Below are 22,763 nucleotides of genomic sequence, written 5' to 3'. Positions count from 1 at the left end.
CCACTAATTTTGTGAGGAACGTGCAGCAAAGGAGTACAGCTTTCATGAAATGATAAAAAGTAAAAAGGACAGGGGGTGGAGACATCACAATTTTGCACCTTTGCCCTCTGTCCCCTCCTTTGTTAATACTGAAAAATGTTCACAGATAGATCCAGAGTAGATTTTCCAGGACAATTTCCATCTTGAATATTAAATTACACCATTTCCCCTAAACTTATTATTTGAGAGTTAAACCATGTAATCCTGTGTTTTCATCATAAAATATGATCAAGTACGAAGTCAATGAATTACTTACTTAAATAATTACTTGGCAAAAAACTTTAGAACCCAATTCAATGCTTACACTAAAATAAATCTCAGATAAAAATAGAAGGGAATACAGGTGAATATTTTACCCTACTGCAACAGTGCTGGGCAATCTATCTGAAGTAAATGCCAAAAATTATAAGGGAGACCATACACATAACAATATAATTTTTGAAAGTTTCAGGATGATAAAAAATATATTATGAACAAGAGGGAAATAAAAACAGAAATATTATTAATAACATGTACAAGACATAAATTGCAAAAGGTCTCATAAACCATTAAAAGAAATGGAAAAATATGCAAAGCTGCAAAGTGGAAATTCACAAAAGAAATAAACTAGTCAATATGTTCAACTTCATTAGAAAGTCTAAGATACCAAAAAGTTCTGCTTTAAAATATCACGGTTAAAAATAAAAGACAAAATTAGGTGCTCACTGGGTCTTGGAAAAACCAATACTCCTGAGCACTGTTAGAACGTACGATAAACTCTTTCAGAAGATATTTTAGCAAAGGGTTTCAAGATTACAACATGCAATTTCTGCATCTCTGCAACCCTGTGTAAGTGAATTTATACTAAAGACAATTAAATTTGCATTAAGAAATGCGAATGCTGTGCCGTGGGTTTAGCTCAGTGGTTCCGTTGCCTGCCTCATAAGGGCAGGGACCCAGTTCAGTCCTTGGTACCAAAAAAAAAAAAGAACTGTGAGTACAAGAAAGCTCATTATGGCCTCTTTCTGAGAAACAAAATTGATTTACAAAGCAAATGTTCTAATTTATACAAAACTGTACAGAGACATACATAGAAAAATACTGTTCACATTATCTGTCGGAGATGAAATTTATTTCTTATTTTCTAATTTTGAATCGGTCTTTTGATAATTCTTTATTTTTATAGTGAGGAGAGGATACAGAGCCTTTTTTTTAAGAAAAGGAAAACATTTTGGAAAACATCATCGGAAGAGAAAAAGGAGAGCTAGCACACTGTTAAATCAGAGTAGGGGGTTTCAGAAAGATGGAAGACCCAGAATCCTTTGTTCTCGGATGTTACAAAGTTATTTTCTTTTTTCAAAAAAAATGTTATTAACCAAGTTTAAAAGTGCTGATGTCAGATCGGGCTGTAACTGGTGACAATGAGAAAATGACTTCACACTATCTATTTCAGATTTCCTAACCTGTAAAATGTGAGCACTGGGCCATGTACTCCGTCAGAATCACATTAAAATATTTCATGTTAAGACCTCTTGATTTGATTTTTTTTTTTTAATTTTAGAAAGCCCATCACAATCTCACCTGGGAGGGAGCTAGCCATGGTGACCTTTACTGGTTGTCCTGAGAATAATAGGGATGCACTATCTCATAGTTTAAAAATTTATGCCTCCATTCAGACTATTAAAGTATTGAGAAAAAAATATGTATTGAGCCCACTATAGTAAGGTGCTGGTCCAGAAGGCTTTGTGGGTGAGAATGAAATTTCCTAAATTAAATTTTGCTAATATTTACATTTAACTTGATATTCTCCTCACTATAAGATCTGGATGTAGCTAGGAAAATACATTTTTCTCCCTGTGTAATTTTGAGTCTAAATTCCTGGGTTCTTCTTACTAATATAGATCTGTTCAGATTGCAGATCCAGGAGAATCCAGGAGTTTCAAAGACAAAATTAACGAGGACTCAGCTTCTTGGAGTGGAAGTGCCTGCTGCACTGTCTTCCGGGGAAGAGGAAAATGGCACCCAGAGGCTTGAGGCTGTTCCTCCTGCTGAGCTGGGCAGCCAGCTCCGAAGTCCTGGGTGGTGAGTACGTCACTCAGTGGGGACAAAAACCATGGTCAGTAATCACAAAGTCCGTGTGATGCAGCCATCTCCTTGCCAAAAACCTAAAACAAAACAAACTGAAAACCAACCAAACAACCAAAATCTACTATGTACTGCAGGGAAAAGGTACTGAAGATAGGAATGAAAAACAACATGACGTGTTAGAGTTCAAAGGCCGTAGAATCAAACAAAAGCCAACTGCACAGGAATTGTAAGCCACACTCACATAATCAATCACATTTAAGTTGTAAAATTAATTTTGCAAGTTATTGCAAAGGATAGAGATACAGTTTAAGCCACTTAACACCTAGCCAACTGTCAATAAATGATAGCTATAATCAGAACAACCCAATATTTAGGCACTATTTTCCTATTTGGGGACATCATGAATTGCAGTTTTTCAAGGGATCTATGCACAATCTACTTGGACAAATGGCTCTGACATATAGACAAAGCATCAAGTATAAAGCAGCATCTAATCAAAGTGTAAAGCTTGCTGAATCTGCTGATGGAAAGAACAGAGGAAGAAAACAGGATGCTGAAAATAAGTATCATGGAATATTTGAAATGAAAAGGGATGAAATATATGCTCATCTGATGTTCTACTTTGTGAGGAAAATGAGGCCCAGACAAAGGTAGAAATTTGTCCAAAGTCACACAGCAAAACTAGGTGGTGCTTGGACTCTCTCCTTTTCCTAGATGCCCTTCACATCCCCTGTGGCCTTGCTGGGAGTTGTACAAGGAAGAGTCAGGGATCCTTCTTGAGCATTGGTTCTGTTGATCATACAGGCTCCTAAGGGATTCAGTGGTGTTTGCGACTTAGTGCTTCGCCCACTGGGAAATGTTCTTGGCCAAGAGGAAGGAGATTCAAAGAGAAATAGGCTCTTTGGGCATCATGCTGGCCCCCAGAGATGAAGACTGTGGTCCTTGCCATGGTATATCCTTAGTGTATCCTTGTCCTCTGCGGCTTTCTGCCCTCAGCCCCCCACCCATTTCCAGTTACTGGTTCTCAACCACGTGTTGTTGCACAGGCCTGGGAACTCACCACCGTTTGTGAGCCAAGCAAGGGCGAGCAAAACTCTGAGAGGCTGCCCCGAACCCCTCTTTCAGAACTGCCTCCTGTGGCCATTTCTAGGAGGTCAAGTGGGTTCCTGCTCCTCTGGCGATGAGATGACCTCAGACTTCCTTACAGGGCCTTAGCATTTGCCCACTGATACCCTAGGGAATGACAAGCCAACCTCTGGTTTCTCTCCCAGGAGCAGTAAGAGCTGGTACACTCAGCATGAAGCCTATAACGTCTTACCTTTTTCACAGCTGTAGAAAGACAGTCTGTTTATTCTTATATCTTGGGAGATTTCCCATATAACCTGTCCTATATATTATTTGTGCTATGGCTTATGGAAAAGTCAGTAGAAATATGGAATTGTCCTCTGCAGCTCTCTGCCCTCTGCCCCTGACTTATTCCAGCTATTAGAAGTACAATTCTTAAGTACAAGAATTTAGAAGTTAATTTTCTTTCCTGACAAGACTTGGAGTTCAACATTATGACTCTTATTGCCTCAGCAATGATTTCTCATTTGGCTTATAGCTGCCCTTCTCCGGGAGCAATGCATGCTGTTAATTCAATGGGCGAAGAGTTGTAGAGCAGTAAGCTTTCTGGACAACCAAAAACTTCATTAGGCTAATATTTGCAAAAATACTGCACTAGTTATACTTCATGATGATTTAATAGCTATCCCTTTACCTGGCTACTATTTACTATACTTGGTTCTATATTAATCACTGTGTATGCATTATCCCAGGTAATCCTCCCAGTAATCCTATTAAAAAGGTATATGCTACTAATTCCATTGTACAAATAAGAAAATTTCAGCCAAAGGAGTCTAGGTAACGTTCCCAAACTTACACATCTGCTAAGTCGTGGAGTAGAACAGCTTTTAGAGTAATAGAAGCCACATGCAAGGAGCTGAAACCCTTTGACAGGGCATGCATTGCAATGAGGAGCTCTAGAACCCTGAAAGGTGGGGATGGGGTTCTAAGGCTTTGGGGGAAGCATTGCATCCCACCCTAGATTGCATCCAGTTCCCCGTCTGGTGACTTCAGCTGGCCACAAATCTTTTACAGAAGGTTTCTCTACCTGTACGATGGGGATATCCATCCTTAACTCTCAGGGAGAGTTTGGTAATTAAACAATGAAAGTTAAATAAATCTGGTTGGTCCATCTGGGTTTTAAAACAAATAATTCAAGCATGATGACTGAGATGACTAAGACTGCCTATTTGGAGTCAGACTGTCTGGGGTCAAGTCTTGTCTCCATCACTTCTGTGAGACATGACATGTTCTTTTGCCTTTGTTTCCTCATCTGGAACAAGGAGAAAACATTGGTACCAACTTCATAAGGGTTAATATGGAAATGATTTGAATATAGTAATCTTCCAGGAAGAGTACCCAGTACACAGTCATTGTGTGGAGTAACAGAAAGTGCAGCAGGACTTCAGCAGAGCAACTGCTAGTTGCATTTCCAAGAGCTAAAATGTCTCCACCAGGGTGTGCATAGTACTAATTGTACAAGAGAATGGGAAAGACAGAGAAAGAAGGAAAGTAGAGAGAGAGAGAGAGAGAGAGAGAGAGAGAGAGAGAGAGAGAGTCACAAGAATGACACAGCAAGACACAAGGACAAACAAAAGAAACACAGAATAGAAAGACAGCAAGAGAGAAATTGATACACAGTCAGAAAGGCATGGTGAAGCCCACACAGAGATTTTCAGAGAGGAAGAGAAGTCCTCAAGGAAACAGATACAGAGAAAAAGACAAAGGTGTGGGAGGGTGGAGAAATCACTGTTTGTCTTCTTTGCCTTCAGCCTCTCTGGATTTTTGGTCTTGAGAACTCTGTTGTCACTACCTGGAGTCAGGAGAAATGAAGGCTGTGGTGGTGGAGGATCTATTCTGCTTCATTTGCCCAGAAACTGCCAAGTAGAGTGTTCAAAGCAGTGTTCAAACTGAACTGCACTAGGAGAACCAGGTGTGATGCCAGAGTTCTTTGTCCTTACACTTGGGGGTCAAAGCTTTGGACTCCTCATTACCCCCGCTTTCAGAATATTCTCATGAATATTAAATTAGAAGTCCCCTTTCTTAATGTCTCTCTAGACTTCCCCTTCCTGGAATTTGAGGCCATTTCATTAACTATTCTTTTTGAAATGGTGATCAATGTTTAATCTCCTTAAGAAGATCAGTTTTTATTTTAATATTAGTTTTTACTGTAAGAGTTAAGGATCTCCTTTGCTTTTTTTCCTCCTGTTAAAATAACATATTTATAAACATATAATAAACATATAAATAACATATCCCTACATATTTATAAAATCTAAGGTTACAAGAATTTTTAAGACATAGAACTAAATCTAAATGGCAGTTTTGGGCAGGTGACTCTTAAGTCTGCTTCCTACTTCTCCTAAGTTATTATAATAAAATATGGCATGAATAAATCACTTAGCATAGTAAATGATATTAAGTAAAATATCTTCTGTATGGAAGCTGGTCAATACTGGCAGCAGTAAGAATCGCAATGGCATAAAAGAAAATTTTTATTTAACATAAAATTATGTTCACTTTTCTAAAAGTAACAGGTGAGGCATTTAAATAAGTGCATAACTTTACTGCGTGACTTCAGTATATCTTAGGTACCCCTCAGAACCTTTACTTCTGTCATGGAAGGAACTGGTAAGTGACACACAGAGACAGCAAAGTGGGTAAAACAAAAAACATTCACTTTGCTAGCAAAGGGTCAGCCTGCACCAAGGTCTGTGCCTAATGACTGACCTAGGGCTGGGTTACAATCTGCCTTTTATAAGAGTTTTACAATTATGACCTCATTTTAGGTAATTCGATAAGACCAGTTCCCACAGTTTGCATCACAAATCATGGTCACAAGACAGTTCAATGTTAAGTCAAATATAGCATTTTCTTTCAGAATGTTTATCTTTAGCTATTCCAGTCCACAAGAGTGGGGGTCAGGGTTAGGAATGCAGGACTGGTGACATTCCTTTCATTTTAACTCCTTTATAGTCATATGGTTTACAGAAAGTTTTAGGGCTTAGGGCCTGGCACCATTATCTTAGTTTGAACATCTGGTCTCATCCTGGGATGCAGCTAAAGCACCTTCAGCATCTGTTAACTTTAAACTGGGGCTATGTGCCTGTAAGCTTTAATGGTGAAACCTTGATATTTTGTTAAACAAGCAAAGCAAAGCAAATTACAGAAGCAAAAGACAGTGATTATTCTATATTTTCTTTAACATTTTGTAGGTTTCAGACTATTTACAGACGTTCTCTTTATCACTTCAACTTCTTAGTTGTGTTAGTGATTATCTGTCATAGATAGGTACAGTAAAACATGCAAAGGATCTAAATCTGTAGTGAGCACTGTTTTCTGAGTCAGAGTGGGACTGCTGCATAGGAGGATGTGGCTAGCGGAAACAGTAAGATCAGCCTGAGGAAGTTTTTGGATGCTAACGTGCAGGGAGCTTGTCTGAACACAGTGCAGAGTTGTGGGCAACTTAGAGGCATGGGGGGAACTGGAACAGAAGAGGAAAGCAAGTGTCTGTAGCGCCCCCTGGCAGGAAGAGGAGACTGCTATTACAATGGCGCTGGTCAGTGGACATCCACTGTGGAGGGAAAGAGCCGTGCACCTATCTAAAATGTTGGAGTGTAGCCACATTGTCAGGAACCTTGGACTGCTAGCTTGGCATCCCTTCCTCACCTCTGCACTGCCAGCCGTCTCTCCTTCACAGACTTTCAGACCCAGTGACACGGCCCACTCACCAGCAGATTAGCAGGAAGAACCGAGAATGGTGGCTCTGCTGCTTCTAGGCCTGTCTTACTCCTCTCTACCAAGGTTTCCTGACAGGTTGCTTGTACTTGTGACAAATTTGTGCTTGTTATTTCTGTGCATTCCTTGTATGCTCCTGCCTCCCCTCCCCTTCCCAGCCCATGTCTTTTTCCTAAAATGTCCCTTCTTGCTCCTGATTCAGAGCCCACCTGTGCCCACATTCCAGCCAGGTTTCCCTTAAATCCCGTTCCATATCTCCCTGCCAGAAGGACTGCTTCCTCCTATGAATGCCTAAAACTACCAGTTTATCACTCTGGGCCACTCTTGTGTTGTCTTGAATTATGGTTGTTTGGCCTATGCTACTGACATGGGATTCTGCCAGCTGCTAAGCCCATCTCCTCTAGTTATGCATTCCAGAACTGGAGAAATAACCACAGTTGGTTCACAGAAGGATTCAGTGGATCTACTGTAAGACATTTCTGAGCTAAGACTCCAGTGAACATGTGACCCCCATAATCCCTCCTCTGAAAGCTGGACCACTGTGACATTATAGGTCTCCTGGGATCAGTGTCAGTTGGGAGCCAGTATGCAGCAGCCCAGAAAGCTCTGATTATTTCCTTTTCTCCCAAAGCATAGCCACTCTGGTAAAAGGCCCTTGGTCCCTTTTAGGTAAGTTGGGAGAAAGAGTAATAGTATAAATTTTTAGCAGTGCAGTAAGGTTCTTCCTGAAGGGAAACTTCTTCCCCTTCATTCCAAGGTTCTGGGTCTATAGGCTGTACGTAGTGTGGACATTGATTGGTTTTGCTATTTTCACTTGAAATTGTCTTTCACTAATGCACAGATGTCCTCATGAGACCCAGCTGTGCTGCCGGATGGTTTTACTTCAAGTCCAGTTGCTATGGATACTTTCGGAAGCTGAGGAACTGGGGTGATGCTGAGGTAAGGAATTTGACCAGTTAGCTGCTGTACATCAAGAGGCCAACCAGAGCCCCTGAACATATTTCATTCAGACCAAGGGTCCTTCCTTGGCACTCTGAGGAGAACCTGCCTAGCTGGTGAAAAGCAGAGAAGAGGGTTGTGTGTCCAGCTCACTCAGTCTTGTAAGCACTGATGAAGCAGACACAGCATGCCCAAGCCCGGGTGACTAAGGACATAAGGTTGAGTAAGCAGTAGCCACTGTCCACACGTGCTGGAGATTCATAGATCAAAGGAGGATGAGGGAGATAGGGCCTTGCGGAAAGAGTAATTTAATTCCTCTACAACATTTGCTAGAAAGAGAGTAATATACAGACAGGCATGGAGCAGAGGCCACAGGGCTGCATCATGGAAAGTGCATCAGCCAGGGCTGGGGATTTAGTTCAGTGGCTCAGCCTCCTGCTTCTCAAGTGCAAGGTCCCAAGTTCAATTTGCAGTAGGAAAAAAAAAGAGAAAGAGAGAGAGAAAGAAAACATCAGCCAAACAAATGGGAAGTTCACTGTTCTGCAGATACATAAGTGTATGACATGGGTCCTGTTCACTGAGGCTTTGTCTAAGACATACACTAGCCAGTCTGAGGAAGTAGACAGTCAATGCTGCTTTCTCCGAGCTGTGGTTAACGGACGCGACTGATTAGTGGGAGCGGCGTGAGTGCGATGCCCCAGGCCCAGAGTGGTGTCCAAACCCCTGTGTATAACTCAGCAAAGGGAAAAGGAAAGGCAGGAGTGGAGCGCCTACCACATGATAGCTACTGAGGATTGAAGTGTGAGAAGAAGCAGGTGGTGACATTCAAATAGAAAATCTCTACACAGTACGAGCACGTAGCTTTTCAAAGACTATACTGAGAATACCTAGTAGAGAAAACCTAGGGAAGTCTGCCTTACACAATGCTTTCCTGAGTGGAGTCCCAAGGCGGGGGAACACTAAGCAAGTGGGGTTTCCAGGACTCTGTACACCACTCTGGAAGTACAGTGACTTGTGAAGGTCACATACAGGAAGACCAGGCCCTTCCTCCGACCCTAAACCACTTGCCCTCACTTGCTCTCACTGTGGCCCTTGTCTCCTGTGGTGACAGACATCTCCTGAGGGCTTTAGATCCCACTTTCTAGAGAAGGAGGAGCTGTGTGAGCCCATTCTTCTTAACACGCTAGGTTCCAGGGAGAGGCCCGTCTGCTGAAGCCTCGTGGCATCATTAATAGGACCCTCTCCTTTCTGCAGTTTGAGTGTCAATCATATGGAAATGGAACCCACCTGGCATCTGTCCTGAGTCAAAAGGAAGCTAGCGTCATATCAAAGTACATAAATGGCTATCAAAGATGCCAGCCCGTATGGATTGGCCTGCATAACTCTAAGGTAACCCTGACTGGGCCCGCAAATGCCCCCTGGCAAGGCCAGGAAGAGATCCCCTTTGGGGAAAAGGCTTTCTGGCTTACCTCCATGGAGAATATAATTTAACATAGACCTTCTGCTGAATTAATTTTCTCTTAAATCTTAGAACACAAAATTGCTAATTTTCCAGAGTCTTCCAAAGATAATTGTGTGTGTGTGTGTGTGTGTGTGTGTGTGCGCGCGCACGTGCGCACATGCACAGCCCTGTTATGAGATTCAGATTAAACTCCCATTACATCTTGAATTATAGTTGAAAACTGTCAGCTAATCTTTTTCCTAATGCTGTTAGTCTTTTCATTATCCTTAATTTTTTTCCCACTGGGATCTCATTGTATTTTCCATCACTACCTCATTGTAAGGAGTGGCTGGTTGCTGAGGTCTGCAGTTTCCAGATTCTTTGTGGAGCTTCCAGACTTAACACAGAGAAGACAGGAGGGGTCCCCAGACTTCTGTGCCTTATTAACATTGCTGAAAACACCGCAGATTCATATACTCTCTGTCATGAAGAGTATCTGAGAATGTTTATCTATAAATATCTTCATATTTTTGTCCTCTTGAAAATTACAGAAAAGTTAACAATTTTCTACCATCATTGTTACAAATATTTTATACAGTTACTTGGCTTTTAATGGTATTTATCTGACCACCAGATATTTTACATTTTTGTGTATTGACATCAGAATTAATCAGAACTCTGTCATTCATAGATAGGAGAAATATTTACATCTATTTCTATAAATCTTTTATAGTTTAATTTTTATATTCTTGACTAAGAAAAATAAGTGCACATTCTAAATATTGTACAGTATCTCTAGTAACCAAAGAAATGCAAATTCAAATGATGTTATAATTTGACATATGAGATTATGAAACTGTTACTTTGTCTTAAGGAGTAGTATTTTTAAGGGATGGAGAAATTGTCTTTGTGCCAATTGGTGAGGATATAAAATCATACAATTGAACTGCTTTTGGAAAGACCTTTGACAATGCACATTAATAACCTCATACCTTTTAATCCATTCATCCTACTTCTAGAATTCTATTATCAGGAAATAATTTTAAACACCCAAACAGACTTTTGAACAAATTTGTTCATAGTAATATTGTTATAATAATTTTAAATTAGAAACTATATACCTGTCAATCAATAGGTTGAAATGATCATATAATCTTACCATTGAAGGAAGGTTTACAAAACATGGTATAAAATTGACTACACATTTTAGTGATTATACACTGTTTAGTGCATAAAAGGTACCTATTCATAAAAAGGTTCACACCAAGCCAGGCGTGGTAGTGCAGCCTGTAATCCCATCACCCTGGAAGGCTGGATCCAGGAGCATTCTGAGTTTGAGCCCAGCCTGAGCTATTTAGCTGTCTCAAAAGCAAGAGTGGGGCCAGGAAAGTAGCATAGTGGCTGTAACCCTGGGTTCAATCCCCAGTAACACCTCCCTCCAAATTTATACCAGAAGTAGATAAGCTAAAATATCTGTAATTTTTCTGCTTAGTCCTTGCATGGGTATCCTTTCTAATTCTTGTTCTTTGTCACATAGCTGCCTTTTCTCCATTTTCACAATGAAAAGTCCACTTTGAGGAGCTGAGGGACTGTGGTGGCTGTGGGCAGGTGAGCCAATTGATCTGCACAGTTCTCTCAACTCCTGTCATTGTAGGATCAGCAGTGGCAGTGGCTGGACGGGGCCACATACCTGTACAGGTCCTGGAGTGGCCGGTCCTCCGGTGAGAACGAGCACTGTGGTGAGATGAGCTACGAGAAAAGTAAGTTCTCACACACCCCTTTCCCTCCTCCCAAATCTCAGCCCCTTCCTTTCAGCTGTTAGGAGCAAACTAGACATACTCGCCCTCCTTGCCCCACTTTGCTTTTTATACCAGCAACTCTGTCCTTCTAGGGGACAATGACCTTCTCACAGACAATGTTTACCAAGCGTCGGTGGTCTATAACCACTTAGGCATCTCTGCTCTCATAATATACTAGCTGTTCCATTATGTCTCTATATCTTCTATAAATCCACTCACTTTTTCTTACATCTATTTATATTAAGATAGTATTGTACACTATGATGGGACATGTGTTCCATTTGGGAAAGCTCAGGCTGGAAAGGGTAAATATGTGTAGTGAAGTCAGATGAATCCTCTTGACTTTGAAATTAAAGTTCTGCATGAGCCCTTGAAGCCCAAGGCTTAGCCTGGTTTCTTCCCTCTTGTTGGGTTCTCTGAGTCCTGTCCCCAGACTGCAGTGATCAGAAGCTCAGTGCAGTCTAAATGTGGTTAGTCACTTGGCCTCCTTCTTTCCTTTGTTTGCTTTCATTTTTTGCACTTTATTAAGCTGATAAATTAAGGTTTTCAATCTGGCCTCCAATGGGATTATGAAATGGATTATTTTTTAGTGGGAGAATTACCCTATACATTGTGGGAAGTTTAGCAGCATCCCTGATCTCTACTCCCTAGATTTCAGTACCACTCCCGTCCCTGGTTGTAGCAACTAAAAGTATCTCCAGATACTGCCAATGCCATTGAGACACACCAGCCAGCCATTGAGAAGCACAGCTCATAAGTGAGTAGAAGAATTTATCTGTAAAACAAGAACACAGACTGTTAAGATGAAGAGGTCCTTGATGTACACTGGAGGATATCTCAGTGAGTGTGAAAGGCCATCTTGGCGACACTGGATTTGTCTGCTAACCAAGAGGGGTGCTAGTACAGGGACTAACCTAAGGACTCAGGAACTGGGTCCATGGTAGAAATGGACCAGCTACTCCAGTTGACTATTGTGTGAGGAATGGAGCTTGTAAGAAGAAAAGGGGAGAGAGGAAACTTTCTAACAGCAAGGGGAGATGGGTGGACAGGAGGAGCTAAACTGAAGAAGACCTTCAAGACAAAGAGCTGAAAGGATTTTCACAGACCAGCAGAGACCACACTGATGTTGGCCAAGTCGTGAGTCAATTCAGCTGTAAGGAACGCTGCCAGGACCCATAGATAAAAACTCGCAGTGGGTGGGTGTGTCTGCCTAGGTTAAGGAAAAGACTGTGAACAGTTAGCACTATCCAAATACATAATGGGCTACCCCAGAAAGTAGCCAGAAGCCTATCACTAGACTAACCCTACAAAGGTAGACTTTGTAGTTTTGTTTGTTTGTTTTTGCAGTTCTGAGGATTGACTTAACTGAGGGCCTTTGTACTGAGCTACATCCCCAGGCAATTAAATTTTTTTAAGGCCATTCTGACTACCTAGCAACACCTTATCTCAAAAAACCAAAAATAAGTAAAATAAAATACACAAAAATTTTGTTTTTATTTTTGAGATAAGGTCTCAGTATGCTGCTAAATTGCCCATTTGGGGTTGGCTTTGTGATCCTCCTGCCTCAGCCTTCCAGAGCGCTGGTGTTTACACCATGCCAGACTGACATTGCAGTTTTTACTGTAGCTGAACCATTGAAAATGTTATAAGACTCAAAGGTACAACAAGGCTGACTGGGGAACATTTAAAAATATATAAATCCCAATGATTCACTTCAGACCAACAACGTGAGACTTGCCGGGCAGAAAGCAGATTAGCTTTTAGGAAGAAGCAGACTGGATGCCTCCCAAAGTCCTTCCCATCCCAGTGATTCCAAAGTTTCCTCTGGACAAAGTTCTCAGACAAAAATCTTTTCCCTGTCAGTCTGTGATCAGATCAGCACAGTGAAGTAGCTTGTGTTGTATTCATGGAAACCAGATGGTTGATGGCCGCTTGAGAGCCCAACTCTGCCCAGTTTTGCTCACCAGCTCACCGGTATTAGAATGTGGGCTCTCAAGGCAGAAAACCACCAGGAAGGAAGCCAGGATTAGAGACAAACTGGAGGAGGGTAGAATTTAATGGAACCTCAGCCTCGGCCCTATCAGTGTTATTGTATATTTGCAGAATGGAGGGAGGATGTGGGGATGATTGTTTTTTCTCCAAAGTCTGCAGCTGAGCTCTAACAAAGTTTCTGCTCAATTTTTTCTTTAAAATTCAAAAGGTCTAATATCGCTGCCCAACATACAATCCCACATGTACTCTTCTGTCTGCCACAGGGAGTGTTCCCTTTTAATTTCCTGTTAAAAAGTATTTTATTCTGTGGGTCCTTCTCCTACTTTCTGGAACTCTGCTTTATACTCCAATGTGACTTTTGGGATTCACCATGTTTCTTGACTTACCACTGGTTCACTTTGAGACATTTAATAATGACCAGGGTTTGGTAGTTTAAGAAGACATTTCATGCTCAATCTAGTTTGTGGTAGAATTTCTAGCTTCTCCACTTAACTTCGTCAGTGTGACTGTCTGTAGATTTCTTACTTCTCTGTGATGCCTTTCTATGAAAAGAGAGAAATAACTGTTCCAGTGATCCTCGTGCATGTGAAGTGCTTCCTTCCAGAGGGGAATCAGGGAGGAGAGGGAACAAAGATAGTGGTCTGTGTGGGTGCCTGGGGGCAAGCCGGACTTCTCCTGGGTTGCTCTGAGAATGGAACCTTGAAGAAACCATCCAAGAGAAACTCAGGCCCAAGCAGCACTCTAAGGAGTGATGATGCAGAGAAGACTCAACAAGACTCACTCTCATGAAGGATCCAGACTACAGAAACAACATTGGGCATATCCTTTTGGTTTTCACACAGTGAAGTGTCTAGCAATTCTGTGGTCCCCAGTTCATTGACATTGTGTGGCTCCAGCTCTGGGGCCCATGGATGAGAGCATGGATAGCTCCATCCTCTACACCTACTGAGAACTAGAATCTCTCCATACACACTCAGCATACACTGGCCACAGGACCAGATCTGTAGGTCAGAGTCCAAGTGAACACCTGATCAGGGAAGGACTACTTGCTCTGCTGCAGCCAACCCAGAATGACACATAACTCTGAGGAACTTGGTTTTGGGGAGGGAAATAGTTGGGCCTCTCCTTTAAAAATATTCCTGTCCTTCCAAAGGCCACCTTTTCCTGGCTCAACCCTTCTTTATAAATAGGTGGCCTGTTGGAACATCACTGACTTCAATTGCTTTTAGGTCTTTGAACTTTGAGCAGGAACTTGTTAGAGCTCAGTTGTGGACTTTAGGAAGAATCATCCCCAGACTCTCCATGAAACCTGTTTCAAACACAAGAGAGTCCCTCATCTTCAGTAGATTCATGTCAAGCCCCATCTTCCTCCAAAGTATGTTGGAGTGGAACTTCTGCAACTGGGCATGATCTCTAAATGATTTTTCTTCCTATTAGTGAAGGTAGAATTTGTATTATCTGGTTTCTCCAGAGAAACAGAAACAACAGGATGAGGTGAGAGGGGAGGAAATTGGTTTTGACAATTGGTTCATGCAATTGTGGACTGGCTAGTCTAAAGTCCACAGGGCAAGCCAGCAGGCTGGAAATTCCTGGAAGAGCTGATGTTGTAGTCATGAGTTCAAAAGCAGAATGAAAGCATAATCTTTGCTGCTTTAAGGGACCACAGACTTTTCCCTTAAGGCCTCCAACTCATTAGATGAGGCCCACTTCATCTAATATATAATAGAAAACAATCTGCTGTACTCAAAGTCTGCTGATGCAAAGGTCAACCATATCTAAAAAATACCTTCACAGCAGGATCTAGACTGCTAGAAAACCAGCAACTACTAGACCTCTAAACCGAACAACTGGGTAGCATAACTAGCCATATGGCTACACAACATAACTATCACTTTATCTTATCCAGGACTCCAAGAAAAATACACAGGTAACTCTGGCAAGTTCAGTACTCAACTGAATGGATTTAAATATTTGTTTATTTTCTTACAGACTTTTTAGCTTGGAACAAAAATGACTGCAACAAGAGCCAACACTTCCTGTGCAAATATCGACCATAAAGCAAGAATCAAGATTCTGCCAACCCTTGTACCAGCCTCTTTCCTGATACCAGCTACTTTGCCACGCTGGCAAAATCCAATCATTACCCCAGAAAGTAAACATAGCAGAAGATAATGATGAGGCCTCTATTCTACTGACTTTGATAGGCTTGGAGATGAGCTCTCAGCCTTGGTGTGCTAGTGGCTTGTAATGTTGTCTTCACCCCACAGTCCCTTCCATCATAGTCTTTCCTCCTGCCATCTCAGCTGTCTCAAGCAGACCAGAAGTGAATGTCCCTACCTGATGAAACAGCTGTGTCTTGGCCATAGGAGTAAAGGTTTGAAAGCAGGACACAAACATCCAAGAATGAGTTTCTACCCCCTTCCGCTTCTGCTCCTTATGCCTTCTCTCTCTTGCCCACATCCTCTCCTCAGCCACTTGTCAATTCCTCTTTTTACCATGGAAAAATCCACCCATAGAGTCCTTATTATGCTGAAAGAGATCATCAAATTCATACAATAAATAAGTATATCCTTAGGGGGTTGCTGTGTTCCAATCCAGAAGCAGAAAGGTGAAACAAGCCTCAGAAATACACTCATCTTTCTCCTCCCAGGTTCTGCTCCTGCCTTCCCAGCAGTGGCCTTGTTTTGAACAGAGGAGAGAGGAAGGTGACATGCTTGCCAACCTCAGAGAAGGGTTGAACGACTGAGGTCTTATATAATTATGAATATTTCTCCACTTGTGAGAGGGGATGGCAGTCACAGCTGGTGTAATGTCTGACCTGAGCCCCGGGAATCATCCCTCCCTGCCATCAAAAGCCTTGCTCAGTTCTCTGAGATTCAAGGTTCTTGTGTGGCCTATTGTGTGGCTTGCTAATCCACACAAAGTGGCTCATGCCTGTAACCCTAGCACTTAGGAGGCTGAGTTGGGAGGATCGCCAAAAATTCAAAGCCATCCTGGGCTGCATAATGAGACCCAGTCTCATCATAAAACAAAAAAACTTATCCGCTCTAATAATGAGAGGGTTATCGTGCCCTGAAACAAATGTATGTCCCTCAAGGTCATGAAATACAGAGCAAAGAAAGAGGAAACAATAAGGACTTGATGATTACAGAAAGCATGGCACTGGCACGATCACATTCACATTTCATAGAGAGCTAAGCTACTCGAGAGGAGAGACCAGACAGCTGTGCCATGTAGTCAGGCTGAGTGCACAGCCTGAAGGAGAAAGCATCACTTCCTCCACTGTGAGGCCAACCAGTAAACACACGAGGTCTTCCTCCCTAATCTCCCTTACCACGTCAGCCCTCTAAGAAAGACTGGCTGTTGAGTGCTGGCTGGAGGAATGGCTCAGTAAAGAAAGGGAGGAACAGAGCAACTCTTTTGGTTGTGAAAGAGGAAAACCTCGGAAACAATGTAATACAGCTCCTTGTGCACTGAAAAATTAATCAACGCAAAAGATAAATCTCATAATAATGAGATTTCAGCTGAGATGAAAATGAGTGATGAGGCAGGTGAAAATGAGCCATTCTTTTGAAGACTATCATCAGTTTCCACAGAATAGCAACCACCGACTCCTAAGAGGATTCTAGGTAAGTCTGTGCTGGAACAAGAAATGCAAGTGTCAGATCCCTAGATAAAAAAACAAACAAACAAACAAACAACCTCATGATGGCAAAGCAGAGATGAACAAAATGAGAATGTAAATAGCTATAGATAGTAGCTATACCAAAAACACCCATGACCACATTAATACAGTCTTGGTGATGTAATAACAAAACACTTCTTGCAATTGAAAAGGCCAGTAAACCATATGTATACACATGCAGATGGGACTTTGTGACATTCCCAAGCCTGGATGAGTAGTCACTGACCTAATTGGAGGGCTAGGCAGGGTTCCACCTCACAGGTAAAGTGTTTGCCTAGCATGTTTGAAGCCCTGGTTTCAATCTCCACCACAGAAAAAGAAAAGAAAGAAACACAGACACATCCACAGAACTAACAATTCTTTATGATTCACCAAGTAGTTGTATTAGTTGATAAATCTTTATTGAATAAAAACCATGGGCCAGGAACTCACTTTAGGGAATTAGGAATCCATCAGTGAACAAAACAGATGAACTTTTTTGCCATCACAGACCATGTAGTGTATTTTAGCAGGATGTGGGAATGGAGGCTGACAAACAATAAACCAAGTAAAGAATGCAATATAAGAAGATGACAAGTGCAATAGTAAAAATATAAGGCCAACAGGGGGCTCAAGGAATAGGACTGTGTCGGCTGTGTATGCCATAGGGAGGTTGCATCGTTATTACAGCTAACAACCAGATAATCTCAAACAACAAAAGAAGAGGGTTTATTGGTTTATGATACACCACAATCTATAAGTAGATTTGAGCTTCAGGATAACTTAACCAACGGCTCAACAAAGTCAACAAAGTAGGATTTTTCTCTCTTCAGTTTGGAGCCATTGTGCTGGGAATTGGTTTCATTATCAGTTTCCTCTCTGTGTAAGATGGCTGCAGCAGATACAGCCCTCACTTCTACCTGGAAAGAAATCCACACCTCTCAGAGAAAAGTCTCCGGATGAATGAAGCTGATTGGCCAAGAACAGCCTGACACGAGTTACATGTTCATTATTCAACCAATTACTAGGGCCAGGAGGATGGAATGTGATAATTAACTTAGCTGATTTATATCACCTGTATCCTCTCTAGAGCTTGGGGGTTTGCTCATCTTCACCTGAGAGGACACCAGTACCCCATACAGTGCAATGGTAGAAATTTTTCAAAGGTCACTACAGGACCAAATAAGGTCACCATGAGAAGACACAGCCCTATGAGCTCACAGGACCAAAGCAGGTTGGATTTTAGCTACTACTTACCTCCTCGGCTGTGTACGAAAACTACACAGCCCAACGCAGTAACTGTGCTGATGTCCATGGGCTGGGGGCAGGACAGGGTAAATATTTGTCCAGGGGGCCAGGGCCGTCCTTTGAGAAATTTTATCCTTAGACTCCACCACAGGACTCTTGAATCTGGAGTCTGAGCAGAATGCAGAAACACCTAGTGTGAGGAAGACCACATTCTCTTCAGCAGGTACCACTCCTGAGCTGTGCCAACATACGCCAGACTCCAGCCGTGGTCTCTTTGTTATGGTGGGAAGAGCAAAGGGCTTGAAATTTAGCTACTCTGGATCTAACAGCCCCAAACTTTGCCTTACTGTTGCATCTTGTGCAGTGCTTTGCTTGTCTCGCACAAGTTCCTGGAAACCTGGCCAGGGACTCTATCACCCATTACTATTGAGAAAACCAGTAGCAAACTCCTCAAAACGCTCCCGTGGAGCTCAAGATGTACATGGGCCGTGGTTTGAGGAGGGTGATTCCATTTACGTTCCTAAGGTTCATCTCTAGAGTCTCTTCCTTCACATCTGAAGACAAGGAAAAACCATGAGCTTTGTTGCCAAACACATTTCATAAATAACGGCTGTATGGCTTTGATGGCCTCACACAACCTCTCGGAGGCTGCTCTCCCATCTGTAAAGTGGAAAACTCTATGGCTTTTTCTTTCCTTTTTTGGTACTGGGGTTCGAACTCAGGACCTTGCACTTGCGAGGCAGGCAGCAGAACCACTGAAGTAAATCCCCAGCCCATATGGATTTTAAAAAGTTATCCAACCGGACTTAATGATATTGTCGAGGCAGATATTAAACTGGAGCATAGTGACAACCAGACACAGAGACTCCTATAGTAAATACGCCAGTTTAAGGAAACACATTTGAATAGCTGCTCTCAGTATTTTGAGACTGCCACAGGCAGTCATTACTCAGGGATGAGGATTTAGCAGAACCTTTGAGACTTGATTGAAATTCCTGAGAGTCTGAGGCAAATGTGGTAAGAGAGAGGCGTGGATCACCTGTCCCGGCAGTTCCAGCAGGCAGGTCTAGCTCCCGGGCCCAGGGTGGGGATCAGTCTAGCTGTGGCTCGCTCTGCAAACTCCCAGGAAGTTGCTCTCACATCGTAGGGGTTGTGCTTCAGGAAACAGGCTGAGCATGAGACGGGAGCCTGCCGAGGGCCGAGCATGGAGCCCAAACATGGCCAGCCTGGGCCAGAAGTTCCTTTTCCTTGGAACAGGCAGAGCAAAATGTAAACTTAAAAGTCTAAATAGTCTTTTGTGGGAGGCAGGTGGCTTCTTTCAGCTTCCCTAGGCCTGGGGTATGGCAGCCCGCCTTGAGATGCTGGCCCCAGGCGGTGAAGGTCACCTGTCCTTTCCACAGGAAGGGACACAGCAGCCTGGAGATTTGTATTGTCTCATTCTAGTCCTCTTCCCCTCTGCTCCTTTCTATAAAAGGTTCCTGCAAACGTGGACAAAGTGAGATGGTGATTTGTGGCAAGATGGGGGCCTTCTATCTCCTTGGAGCTGGCTTTCAATAAAGCATTTTTCCTTTTCACCAGAAACGGCCTCCTTTGGTTTGTTTGGGAGAAGTGAGCAAACAGCCCTGAGCAGCTGTACCTGGGCACCCTCTGAGAGTTAAATAGAGCATCCGAGAGCAACAGCAACCGCAGTCCAGTATATAGGAGAGCAGCTGCGAATGATTTGTGTGCCGGAGGGGTGGAGAATACCTGGGGTTATAATGGGATGGATTTAACGTGGTCCTACTTGAAGACTTTAAATAGAGTAAATGTAAAATGGTTTGCAAATGTATTCACAGGGAAGATGAGTTTAGCTTTATTAGGATATGAATTTTTCTGACTTCCAGTGTGTTAACAGAGGAGGAAAATCACTACCGAGCATTTTTGTTTTGTTTTGTTTTGTTTTTAGAACTTAGCTTCATCTGAATTTCTCAGAAGATGATACCTCTCCTTGGGGCATGAATGAACATTGTAGTGGCCAAAGTTACTAAAGCAGGCTTGCTGCTCAAACTGGGGACAGCCAGCAGAGATGGAAGCTGGTCCGTGGACAATCAAGGGAACGCTCCATTCAACTGGATTGAAAAGCTGAGATGCCAGAAGAATCCTGCGCACACTGGTCCCCCAGGGAAGAAATCCTGGACCCATAACTGGAAAAAGTGTTCACATGTCAGATAAAGCAAGTACTAGGAAGGAAAAACAAGAGGAGGCCAACAGGGTGTGCTCCAGGTATTACAGACAGAGAAGTTAGGTAAAAGTATTATAGGCAGTCAGGCAGGGCTAGGTCCTCAAGGGAATCAGTGCAGGAGAGGAGAACATACTACAAGTGTGATGAGAGGGGTCTCCGTTGAAGGCCAGGCCTCAAGATAAAGATAGAATGACCAGGCCTACATACCCCTCCAAAGCGTAAGCAATGCATTGAAGATTATACTGTGATTGCTATCACCTGGTCCAATAAAATCTCAATAGCCATCAGTCACCCCAGTGGGTGACCAGGACCTCTGGATCCATCCCTTCCTAGAAAGGTCTTTGTCCTCTCCACGTACGCTTGCAGCATGACCCACTTCCCCATCCCCATTGGATCAATATTACCTCAGCAGCTATGTTTTTTTTTTTAATCTTACTGAGTTATGATAGTTTTGACCCATATTGTACTCACCTCTTGATTTTACTCCATAAAGTTTTCTCTGTGAAGTGGGGACCTCGGCAACTCACTTTTGGGTGCCCTCCTGTCTCTCAGGAGCTATCTCTCTCAATACATTTTTCCTGCTCTTAACCTCCACTCCTTAGAATTCATTCTTCAATTTGGGGGAACACAATGTCGGTGTATCTGACCTCTAGCAGGTTGAGAGTTGCATTATTTCCACGACATCACAGGCAGTTTCCACAGCTGGCGGGAAGTTCTTGGAGGCCCGTGAAAAGGATTTGCAAACAGGAAGCGCTGTCAGATAATTCTGCTAAATTTCTCATAGCAGAGAACATTATTTTGTAAATTTAATTTATAAATTAAATCTGAGACCTCATATTCAGAAAGAAAAAGGACTTCACATACTGTGTGTTACAGCCTGACAGAATTTTGGAAAGAGCCTTGAACAGGGTCCTGTGACCTTTGATCTAGTCCTGACGCTGGAAAAAATCAAGCTTTGCTGGGTCGAGTGTCCAGGGAGAATTTAAAGCGAAGCATAATTGAAGAAACTTTTGTTCACAGGGAATGGCTGGTCCATCCTAATGCTTATTTCTGTAGAAAGAATTCAAGAGGAACAAGAAAGTGTGGCTGAGCTCAGTTGACAAAATCAAAGAGCAAAATGATTCTGGGGAGATCTTGAGGTCAGGTGCCTACCAGCAATAGCCTAGGGAGTAAGGAGGAACAAGTCTCCCAGCTCTGGTCAAAAGGTTCCACAGAGAATGTATTCATTTTCTATCTCTGCTGAGCAAATGACCACAACTTCGTGGCACCAAGCAACACACATTTGCTATGTTGAAATCTCAGTGGTGGCGGGAGTGCAGGTGGCTTTTGCCTGCTCCTTTTGGTATCAGCAGGGATGCATTTCTCAATGTAGGCTCCGCCAGGAAGAATCACTTCCAAACTTACTCAGGTTGTTGCCAGCATTCATTTCCTTGTGGTTGCAGAGCTGAAGTCCCTGTTTTCTTGCTGGCTAGTGTCCAGAGACCGGACTGGTTCTGAGCAGTTACCTGCAAGTGCTGTGTTGTCACGAGCTGGGTCTGAGGGTCCCAGAGGCTGAAGTAGGGAATTTGACTCAGCCCGCTAAAAGAAATAGGCAGGTGTGCTGACTCTCATTTTGGAAAAAGAATTTTTCAGGACCCATCAGTAAAAGAGAGGCATAAGAAGGACTTATTAGGGGAAGATACAGGACACACTGAAGGGCGGAGTCCGGATGCTCGGAAAAATCAGGCACAACACAGTTGGGGTAAGGTACACATTTGGAGGCCATTATCAACCTGGGTGATCTCAGATGCGTGTTCCCACTGCGTGCCAGGTTGGAGTGCAAGGCATCCATGTGAGTTTGAAGTGGAAAAACGTGTTAAGGCACCCAGTCTCCATAGCAGCTGCTTTCTGGGCTGGAGGGTAGCTGAAGGAAAAAGACAGTTTACAGATGAAAAGGGACTTGCCCAGGTTTGCCTTGAAAGTTGGGAGAAGGAAAGAAACTAAATGACTGGGCTTGCATTCTGAAGCTGCAGTTTTCTTTAATGGCACCAATTTAAATTCTTGATTTCCCGGTCTCCTTTCTACCTAGTTTTATTTCTTCCATCCCACCTCAGTGGATGAGCGACCTTTACAGGTAGCTCAGGCACGGCGGCGGCCTGCTTCTTTCCCCGGGGTCCCTCTCTCGCTAGTCTGCTGTAAGAGAACGCGATCCATCACAGGAGTGGCTCGCCGGTCGGGGTCGGTCATTGGCGCCGTTTTCTGCTTGAGGTTCCAACCGCACTCAGTGGCGGGATTAAGTGAAAGTCATGATTCCTCTTGTATGGAAAGCTGGGGGACAGGTAAGGAAAATCAAAGGGCCTCAGTGAGGTTTCTGACAAAGAGTTAAACCCCTGCTAAAGAGAGAAGCCAAAAAAACAGAGCTGATGGGTCTCCTACCTGACTCACTTCAATTCCCTTCTCTCTCCACCTCTAATTAAACACAAAAGAAACAATGTGGTGGGGAGGGGGTCTACATTTTTTTTTTTTTTTTTT

The 22,763-nt window shown here is 42.9% G+C and overlaps 1 protein-coding gene across 1 annotated transcript; it reads left to right on the top strand.

The window, feature by feature from the left end:
- Positions 1-2,033: 2,033 nt before the first annotated feature.
- Reg4 (regenerating family member 4) lies at positions 2,034-15,570 on the top strand. The gene is made up of 5 exons (XM_010643545.1): positions 2,034-2,100; positions 7,790-7,887; positions 9,142-9,276; positions 10,983-11,088; positions 15,109-15,570. The coding sequence occupies exons 1-5, from the start codon at positions 2,034-2,036 to the stop codon at positions 15,174-15,176; spliced, it is 474 nt and encodes a 157-aa protein (XP_010641847.1). The 3' UTR covers positions 15,177-15,570.
- Positions 15,571-22,763: the final 7,193 nt, after the last annotated feature.

Source organism: Fukomys damarensis, unplaced genomic scaffold (genome assembly GCF_012274545.1).
Source record: "Fukomys damarensis isolate Sample0158 unplaced genomic scaffold, DMR_v1.0_HiC HiC_scaffold_33, whole genome shotgun sequence".
Taxonomy (NCBI): Eukaryota; Metazoa; Chordata; class Mammalia; order Rodentia; family Bathyergidae; genus Fukomys; species Fukomys damarensis.
This window is presented reverse-complemented; position numbering and strand designations above follow the sequence as displayed.